General features: G+C 35.9%; 1 protein-coding gene across 11 annotated transcripts in view; it reads left to right on the plus strand.

Moving 5' to 3' along the window:
* The window catches only part of Kiaa0586 (KIAA0586 ortholog), a 141,905-nt gene extending 132,587 nt beyond the window's left edge, over positions 1–9,318 (plus strand). For 10 of the 11 annotated variants that reach the window (XM_021249200.2, XM_087210149.1, XM_087210146.1 and 7 more), the window contains 2 exons: positions 1,415–1,480; positions 8,991–9,318. In XM_021249200.2, the coding sequence (XP_021104859.2) occupies positions 1,415–1,480; positions 8,991–9,142 (218 nt within the window). In that variant the 3' untranslated portion in view covers positions 9,143–9,318. The remainder of the gene's footprint in view (positions 1–1,414; positions 1,481–8,990) is intronic. The other variant, XR_015450914.1, reaches the window with a different exon arrangement.
* The last annotated feature ends 1,043 nt before the right edge of the window (positions 9,319–10,361 follow it).

Here is a 10,361-nt window from a genome sequence, read left to right on the forward strand (position 1 = left end):
TAAGTATAATGAAATATGTAATGCTTATGATCTTGTTCATTTAAATATCTTGACTTCTTGTAAAATTTATCTGAATTTTTATGAAATAAAATCTTGAGAGATGATTGATTCTTCATTTTAGAAAAATTAGAAAAGAAGTACTGATTACTGATTTCTAAATCTTTTCTTTATTCTGTGCCCCCAAAATTTGCTTGAAGCAATGGTTAATGATGGTCCTCAATCAGCTGTTTGTCAGAGCATAGGTTAACAGCATTGTATCCACACAGACTGATGTCCTTGGTGTCCAGAGTATTTTGTCGACTTGAGAACTACAGGTTGAATATCCCATTTCCAGAATGCTTAGAACCAGAAATTGTTTTGATTTTCAATTTTTTGGATTTTGGAATATTTTCGCATACATGCTGAGATATCTTAGGATAGGATATAAAGCTAAACACAAAATTCATTTATATTTCCTGTATGCCTTATACACATAGCCTAAAAGTAATTTTATACAATATTTTTAGTGTCCTTGTGTTTCAACTGTGACTTATCACCATGAGGTCAAGTGTGGAATTTTTCACCATGGTATCATGTTGGCAGTCAAAACATTTCAGACTTTGGAGCATGTTAGATTTTAGGTTTTTGGATTACGGATACTCAAGCTATAACAGCACTACTTGTTTTTCTCTTCAGTTATTTAACTTTTTGCTGCTTCCTAGTCCTTAGCCGTGAAATGAGATTTTTTTTCTCCTTAGCCTATTCCATTTACTATAAAAATTTTGCCTTGGTTTAATAGTGTGTTGCTCTTCTTTACTTCCTGACAGCTTTACTGGTTGTATTGTTTACAGTGTGTTGAACAGTATGCCCCATGCTAGCCTAGGGAGAAGGGAGATTTTAAACTTCTTTTTGTAATGATTAAATCCTTGGGTAAGACAATCTATGAAAATTTTTAACCTTGAATGAAATAGGTTTGGTTTTCTGAGACAGGGCCTTATTATATGCTTCAGGTTGGCCTTGAACTCACTATGTATTCTGGGCTGGCCTGGAACTCATGGCAATCCTCCTGCCTCAGCCTCTCCCGAGGCTAGGATTGTAGGTGTGCACCACCATATGGGCTGAGTGTATTTATTTTTCAATTTAATTGCAGAATTACTGCTGAGTCTTTCCTTCCTCCTTCCCTCATTTTTCACGCATAAAGATAACAGTGCCTTAGGTAAAGTATTTCCTATCGACAGTGTTAAAACAGAGCTGTTTAACATCCTTCTTTACATCCAGGTCACTAAATCAGGCTTCTGTTTACCTGGTTTTATGAGAGTAACTGTGGGTATTTGGTCTGTGTTCCTTTTGGTGAACAGGAACAAATCATGATTATTTCTATGCCTAACTGATTTCCTTCTGGAAAAAGAACACTTTTTTTTTTTTTTAACTGTAGCTTCACCAGGTAATATGGATCAGACACAAATTGAGCCCAGCCTGTGCCTTGCATCTGTATTTACAGGTAAGATTTTTACTTAAAAGTTCTGAACTTGGAGCTGTTCCGATTTTTTAATTTCCCTATGATATCTTTCCTTCATAACAATTAACAGTAGAAATTCTAATGCCAGTTTTTAATTCTTCTAAATATTTATAAATTTACGTGAGGTATAGAAATCCCTTCATGCTCTAAAGTCAACTCTCCAAAAGGCATAAGTTAGGGAATAGGAAAAAAATGTTTACCTTTTGGAAAGTTTATAAAATGTTGAATTAAAAGGCTGCAGGTGTTGTATTGAGAGCACTGGGGTTAGTACTCCAGATCATTCCATCTGGGGGCGGTTATTTGTTGGGACAGGATAGTGTTTAAACTTTGAAGTCAGTTTTAAACAAAGTGAAGCATCTGGAACCTGGCATAAGACAAAACAAATCTTTCACATTAACTATTGCTTTTTTAGAGGAAAAAGTTGGAGTTGTTTTTACAGGTGCAGGTACATATATTCTTCCTATAGGAAGTACTTTATTTTTATCTTAAATTATAAATTTTAAAAGAAGCATTTGTCAAATTAAAAAACAGAAGCAAAGTAAACTCAAGGAGGTGTAATCATATTTATATGTCTAAAACATTTTAGGATAAAACTGTTGTAACATTTTAAGACATCCTTTAAACATGAAAGTAAAGAAAAATATTTAATAGTGACTAATTCTTGAAAGCAGAAGCAAATAAAATATTACCTACTGTGTATTACTTAACATAATATGACCGGGCACCTTCTTCATCACACTTGTAGCATTTTTTTCAAGTGCAGAACCTGTGATGTTACATGATCTGCAGGGCTGGTTTAAGCATGTGAGGAGAACTGAATACAGCAAGATAGTTTAGCTTCTGCTTATGCAAGAAATTGAAGCAGGAGTGAGACCAAGGTGGATGGGAAAAATGCTTCAAGAACCTAACAAAGGACAGCTGAAATACTGTAACATTTCCATAGACCACTGGGAGGCAGCTGCATTGCTGGAATTCAGAGCTAATTTTAAAGATAAGATGTCATTAGTGTGAATCTAAGTAAGCTGTTAGCAAGAAGAGTCACAGACTTTCTAGACAGAATAAGTCTATTTGGTTCCACAATCAAGGCCCAACTGTGTGCCCAGCATCATGCTATAGCTTTGTAAAATACAGAGGAAAATAAGACAGTCACTGGCCTACTGACACATGTATCTCACAGAATCAGCAGACTATCAAACTAACATAACTACTGTGCTAGTTACTCAAGACAAAAACTGTCTGTGCTCTTAAGGAATACATTGTCCAGGGAAAGTGACAGGCATCTGAAGAAATAATTACAGTGTAACTTGCTAAGTGCTGCAGTCAAGTTGCCCTCAGATCTATGATTAGCAGAACAGGAGCTCCTAATATTTCACTACCATCACTGAAAAAACAACTCAGAGAGCATGCTTTGCTTGCATTTGGCACTGTCATATCCTTTAGCTTAATGATTCTTAAACATTTGGGAACCTCAGGCTTCTTTGAGTCACTGAAAGCCTTGACCAATGGTCTGTTTCCCGAATTCTACCTGCATAAACAATAATTCGTCTTAAGTGTCAGGGTGTTTACAGAACCCTAGTTACCTGTCCACATACCCTGGGTTAAGATCCTTCCTGTACTTGGACTAAAGATTATTAAGTTTATTTCCTTTTTGCTTTTATTTTTAAATGCATCATTTATAATACACCAACCTTTAACCATAGGTAGAAAAACACAAATCCAGGTAGTTAAAATTCACCCCACTGTCTGTTCTTCTCATAAAATACATTCACATGTATAGGTAGCGGTATGTGTATTCAGTCTGAAGGAACCATTTGAGAGGTGCTGCCCTACTGATGACTCTTTTCCTTCTTTTTTCTGCTTGTGTTGTTTTAGGAGACAGTGCTCTGTTTGAGTTCTTCTCAATTTGTAAATAACAGAGACATAATAATGGGTTACCAAATGTTTAAGGTTAAGATTTGGAATCTGAAACCTATTGATGAAATGGAATATCTAAACCTGAAAAGCTTTTAGAAGGCTATGTTATTTATATTTTTAAATATATGTAAATAAACAAGTAACATCTTAAATGAACACCAAAAATTAGTTTTAGTTTTTCTATTCCTTAGTCATATAAATCTACCATCAAAGAGGAGAAAACATAACATTTCCTTTGAATTTTTAAATATTTTAAAGCAAAAACTTGGTATTTTGAAAGTCTAAAAAGTATATTAAATTGTGACTTAGGAAACGTTAAACACGCAGTCTGATTCCATGGCATGCCCAGCTTAAATGTATGCCAGGTGAAATATATAAAAAAACCCATGGAATCAAGGAATTGTCTTTTTAAAAATTTTTAGACATGAAAACAGCTGTTGAAACAATTACATCATAGTATAGTCTGTGGAAATTTTGACTTGATTGTGGACATTTTAAAAATCAAAAGCATCAAACTATGTTAATATAAATAGAAGAGTTATGATTGCTTTAATGGTGATTTATTAAGATATTATGTCTTTTCTTTAAAAAAATTAAAAAGTCTATGAAGACCATAACTAGATAGGAATGTTATCCTTTTTACCTGTTAGTAGTGATGGTGTTCCCAGTTTCTAGAGTTCTCACTTAAAGTTCTAACTTGCTTGAATGAACACTTTTTTTTGTACTGCTGATTGAACTTTGAATGAACACTTTAAAAACAAAGTGTTCCCAAAATGTACATTAAAAAACACCCTTAGAGGGCTGGGGATTTAGCTCAGTGGTTCCACCGCCTGCCTCGAAAGCATAAGGTTTGATCCCTGGCACCAAAAAACCAAAACAACAACAGCAACAACAACAAATCCTTACATAATATGGTGCATTTTATTGGCATAACTTATTTATTAGAACACAGTGAGCTAGAGTTTAAAATAATAGCATGGGCCGGGGATTTAGCTCAGTGGTTTCACTGCCTGCTGCGCAAGCGCAAGGATCAGAGTTCAATCCCCGTTACCAAAAAAAAAAACCCCAAAACAAATAAAATAATAGCATGACTGTTTGGAGCTCTTCCACAGTGTTGCTGCCAGCCTAACCGCCCTTCCTTTCCCTCCCTCAATCTCAGTCTCTTCTCTCTCTCTCTCTCCACTTCAATCCTGTCCTTCTCCCTAAAGTAGAGAACCTTGTGCAGTCCTTGCTGAGGGGCCTGGCCTCTTGGATAACCTGTTCCAGCTCCATGACGGTAAGAGCTGACCTATTGGGAGTGTTTTCTGTGGGCCAGCACTCTACAGAACACTTCAGATGCATTGCCTTGTTTAATCTTCATAAAACCCTCAGAGATTATTTTATAGTTGAGAAAACTATGGTTCAGATAATTCACATAACTTTCTCAAAATTTCTTATTCTCTCTGTTACCCCTGCTTTTCTTTATAGCACTTGTCACTTCCTGACATTGTGTTTATTTCCTTACTTGTTTGCCATTCACCTCCTACACCCAACTAGCATATGAGGCCAGTGAGAATGGAACCCTTCCCCACAGCTGTTTGGGTTTTTTTGCCATTTCTGTTCTCAGTCTGTTTTTTTCTCCCTGGGTGATTGCAGTTCCTGTTACTGTAATCATTATATCTGTGTAGATGACTGCTACTTCTATAGCTCTAAAACTTCTTTACAGTCTTTGAAATCTTTTTCTCCGGGCACCTGCTGGAAAAGTCCATTCACACATCTTCCAAGCATCCCTTGTCACTGGTCTCAAAATCTCCCCATTTGTAGCCCTCACATTTCTTTGTGTTCCTACGGTATTACTACTTGCTCAGTCACCATACCTGTCATTTCTGTGCGAAACTCAATTCTTAATAAGTGCTGACTGCTGACTCTTTCTGCAAAGGATCTTGACTCTGTTCCCACTGTAAAGGATCATCCGTGGATTTTTGCCATAGATCCCTCTGCTCCTTATTTTCCAAACAGCTATTGAAATTATCTCAGGATCCTAAGATACATTTGCACTGTTCAGATTCTTTTGTGATTCCCCATTGTTTACATGACTTGGCCCTGTTCTTCTTTAGAGCCTCACCTTTCCTTCAGTCCAGTCTATACTTTGATATCAGAATACTCAGAGTTCCCTTCCACACGAGCCTGATCCTTGATTTTATTTTGTTGTTCTTTGCCTTCGTTGACTTCACAACATCTTTTAGGTCTCAGCTCAACGTCTCCTTCCATCTAATATAAACTAGGTAAAGTAACTCTGTACATGCCTATCTCTGCAGAGAAATTAGGAGTGTCTTATGTTTGTGTCCTCTTGGCTGGTCTCAGCTCCATCCATGCAGTATGCTCACACAGATGTGTAGCCAGTCAGGACAGCACTGCATCTCAGTTATGCTGTCTGTCTCCCAGAATTACTATTAGAGAAGATGATGGAGGAAAAGGCATTTACAAAATTTTGATTTCTATGTAAATATAAAGCAGTAACTTTTCAATGATTGAACTTAATATGTTCCTTAAGACTTGGAAATTTCTTCAAAATCCAAAAATAGTTACATGATTGAGCAGAAATGGAAACAAAGCTTTTGTAAATAAGGAAGGAAGAGGGATTGAAGGGAGAGGAGAGAAAAGGGAAAAAAAAAGAATCAAGATATTTTATGTACAGGTACAAATTCCATATGATGAATGTGATCGTTAATGTATATCCAAAGTGTACCAGTAAAATTAATTTTAAAAAATAAATCCATAAAAGGAACATATAAAGTAGTTTTATAAAATTAGGTAACAGGTGTTAGGCATCAATGTAGTTTTGTCAGAGAAGTAACTCAAGGAATTTTTTCTTCTTTTTTTTGTGGTACTGGGGATCAAACTCGGGACCTTATGCTTGGGAGACAGGAGCTGTGCCACTGAGCTAAATCCCTGACCCCTCAAGGAATTTTTTTAAAGAATATGTAATTGGAGGTGACAGTAAATTGATTTTATAGGCAGAATATTAATTTGCTAATATTATTTGTAATCCTCAATTATCTCCTGTCTTAATTTCTTTATTGATGAAGTAAGCTCTTGGATGCTTCCTTTAGTTATTTTGTGTATATTATGGCTTTATAAGGCTATTCTAATAATGTATATCAACTATAAATATTTTAAAGTAGTTTTTAGAATTTCATAACTTCCTATCATATTCTGATAGATAAATTTCAAAAAGTCTTTTCCTTTTGAAAATATTTAATCTATTTAAATTGCTTTCTTCTTAAATCTGACGGTACTATAGTTTGTGATGTTGCTATAAGTATGCCAGATCTATCTCCTTTCCTTATTTTTATAAAAAAAAGAAATTTCTACTGGTAAAAAAAAGCAATGGTATAGAATAAGGTAGACTTTGTTGGACTTCCTAATAAGAAAAGAATTTGGCATTTCTAAATATCCTGATCATCTTGGACAGCTGTGATTGAGTAATCATTGAAATCTCCAAGACTGCCTACATTTACTGTACCCCCTATAAAATTTAACAGAAAATTCCACTTTATTACTGTGGAAACTATCCAAAAATATAAAGGGGTTTTAGGAAAATTGCTATGACTCTTGACTCAGAAGGGTCTAAAGACCATTTGTTTTTAAGTTGTTTCATATCTTACATCTATAGTAAATCCATGAAATTTAAAATAAGGATTTTTGTGCAAATCAAAACTATTTTGAGATTCCATCTCACTAATGAATGTCATCAAGAATACAAAACAATACACATAAATGCTAGCAAGGTTACATATGGGAAAAAGAAACCCTTCTGCGCTATTGGTGGGAATATAAACTAGGATAGCCACTATGGAAATCAGTATAGAGGTTCCTCAAAAAACTAAAAATAGAACTACTATGTGATCCAGCTATACCATTCTTTGGTATATACCCAAAGCAATTAAGTCAGCATACTACAAAGTTATCTGTATACTCATGTTAGTTGTGGCACAATTTACAGTTGTCAAGATATGAAAACAGCCTATCTGCCCATCAACAGATGAACAGATAATGAAAATATGGTATATATACACAATGAAGTAGTATTCAGCCATAAAGAGGAACAAAATTATGTTATTTGTAGGAAAATGGATAGTACTGGAGATCATCATGTTAAATGAAATAAGCCAGACTTAGAAGACAAGCATTACATGTTTTCTCTAATACGTAGAATCTAAAAACAAAAACAAAGATGATGTGAAAGTGGAAGAGATACCATTATTAGACCAGAGAAATGGAATAAGGTAGAAGGGGTATAAGGAAGGGCCTGGGGTATGGATATGACCAAAATATGTCATGTGCTTTATATGAACAATTTAAAAATCAGCATTTTTGTAGTTTCAGGTAATACCAAGTTGACATTTTTTATATTCTTTGGTAATATGCTGCAAACTTAAGAGGAGTGAATTGGATTATAGTCAGATAGCTATGCATATGTAATCAACTATATTTTTTAACATGCACATATTCATCTGGAACTACCTCCTCTAGACCTATCAGCCAGCTTCTATATTAGGCATATAATATGGTTCTCAATCCCTAGAGTAGAATTTTTTCCATATTTGATTAAATGTAAAGCTAAAGAAAAAATGTATTTTACAGAAAAAATTGCTTTCCAAGTCAAATGTCAATAATATTTGAATGACCACTTTAATATTTTTTTCCTTTAACATTGCTTCCCTTGTTTGAGGTCTGTTAACTATAGTGTGGCATTCATAGCTTAGCACTTAGTGAATGATTATTTGATGCTATGGTCCTGAGTTGAGGGTCTATTTTATATAAGTAGTGGAAGAGCAAGGTGCTTTAGCAACCTTTGACTTCAAATGCTTTTTACATGACTCATATTTTACCCCCTTAAAAAAAAGTTCTTTCTGTACTCGCTTCGGCAGCACATATACTAAAAAAAAGTTCTTTCTATAAATAACAAACTACCCCCTTAAAAAAAGTTCTTTCTATAAATAACAGCAATCTTATTTTACAGCCCTTGCAGTATTTTTTGTTTTGTTTTTGTTTTTTGTGTTTGTTTTATTTTTTATTGGACTCCTGGCTACTTATTTAAGGGTAACTGTAGTGATCTTTTAGTAGTAATGGTAGCTCTTTGTTTTGGGGCACTTACTAAGCATGAAGCTCTGTTTTTCAGCTCCATACCAATGCTGTTTTTTCTACTCTGCAAGGCAGGTACTATTATCCCTGTTAACAGAGTATGAAACTGAACTTCAGAATGGTAAAATAACTTGCTCCAAATCACACAGCCAGAAGAGGTAAAGTTTGGATTTCAGAGACTAGGCTCTTAACCTGACACAATCTTACCTAGCAAATTTTATCATCTGTACCACAACTTTTAGCACTTAAAATGTTAACTTTAATTGATTAGGAGTGAGTGGAGGGGGAAAGAGGGAAAGGTGTGTTATGTGTCTCTGGCAAATTCTGAGCACCTTGAGAAAAGAAATTCCCCATGTGCAGTCCTTGCTTTTGACACCCCATATTGTAGAGAGAGGGAAGAGCACCTGATGTGAGGGGACGCTGGCTGAGCTGTGGTTTTTCCTTCCCCCAGGTGGTGTGGCAGTGCCGAACTTCACTTCTCAGAGGTCCCCTGCCAGGATGTCTGTGACGCTGCCTGCAGTGAACCTAGAGGACTGCTCCCCATCCCTGAGCGTCAGCACCATCCAGGGGGACCCTGGGTCCTCGGGGGCAGACACCTTCTGAGCCAGTGAGACCAGCAGGGCACAGTGAGATTTCACTCTGGTCAGAACCGTCTCTCCGACTATCTTGGTCTTTGAGCATATTCTGGAGAACATTTCTAATTTTTTATTGAAAGTGAAAAACATAATTTGGGTTTTTAGGCAAAGTTTTTTGAATGAAATAAATATGAACCATCGTGAGTCTGGCTGTGAGTTGTTTCTTAGGAGCCCAAGGTTGCATGGGACAGTGGAAAGAGCATGGCATTTGTCATCTAAGAATTATTTTACAGGTACAATTATCTGACTATGCTCATGCAATTATTCAGCTCAAGGTTATTCATTCCAACATTTGTAGTAGTAGAAAATAAGCAGAAGTAATTAATGCCTACCAGTAAAGGATTAGTAAAAAAAGGAATAGTATTGTTGTACAATGGAATAGTATGTGGTACAAAAAAGAATATTAAAATGTGTATACATGGACAAAGAATTCTCTCTAAGATGCTGCTAGTTGAAAAATCTGTGTGAAAAACTGTGTGAACTGCGCTACCATTGTTTCAAGTGAGATGGAACCCCACATACATGGTGTTCACACCCGTACAGTATATGCTTGCATGCATTGCTTCTATTTGCATTAAATAACTGTAGAAAGATAAACAAGCAACTGCTAGCTGCGTCTCCAGGAAGAGGAACTGATGGTGAAGTCATAGGAGTCAAGGATACCTGTGTTTCCTAAGTTTGAACTCCATTCATGATAGGAAATCATTATGAATGAGGTTAATTCTTTATATGCTTTTGTACCATCAACTTTTATTTTTCTTTATAAACTTGTGAAACAACATAAATACATAAAATGAAGGAAAAATAAAAAGCATGCCTTAAAGAAAACAAACAAAAGCATGGCTTTTATAACCAGGCGCATGCAGATTCTCTCCTAGCTTCTACACCTACTTGCTCTGTGATGGGCAAACAAGCCCCTCCTTGTCAGCTGTCTTGGGTTAATGGGGTTAATAATTGTTTTTGCAGAGAAACAGAAATCAGTGGTAATGTGTTTGCAAGGAGTGCTGTGAGTGGGGTGAGGGTGAGGTGTGGGTGTGTGCAGCCTGGAGCTTAGCAGTAGGGAAGTGTTCAGTAAACAGTGCTGACACTCGTGTCTTGAGGGGTTTCTGCATCATGTGTGCAGAATGCATGACACAAATGGCAGCCTGGCACTAGCAAAGACGAAAAGCGTCTTCTTCCTGAAATAC

This window comes from Heterocephalus glaber, unplaced genomic scaffold, assembly GCF_053883595.1.
Source record: "Heterocephalus glaber isolate CG9 unplaced genomic scaffold, H.glaber_assembly_v1.0 deba00001118, whole genome shotgun sequence".
NCBI classification, from domain to species: Eukaryota; Metazoa; Chordata; class Mammalia; order Rodentia; family Bathyergidae; genus Heterocephalus; species Heterocephalus glaber.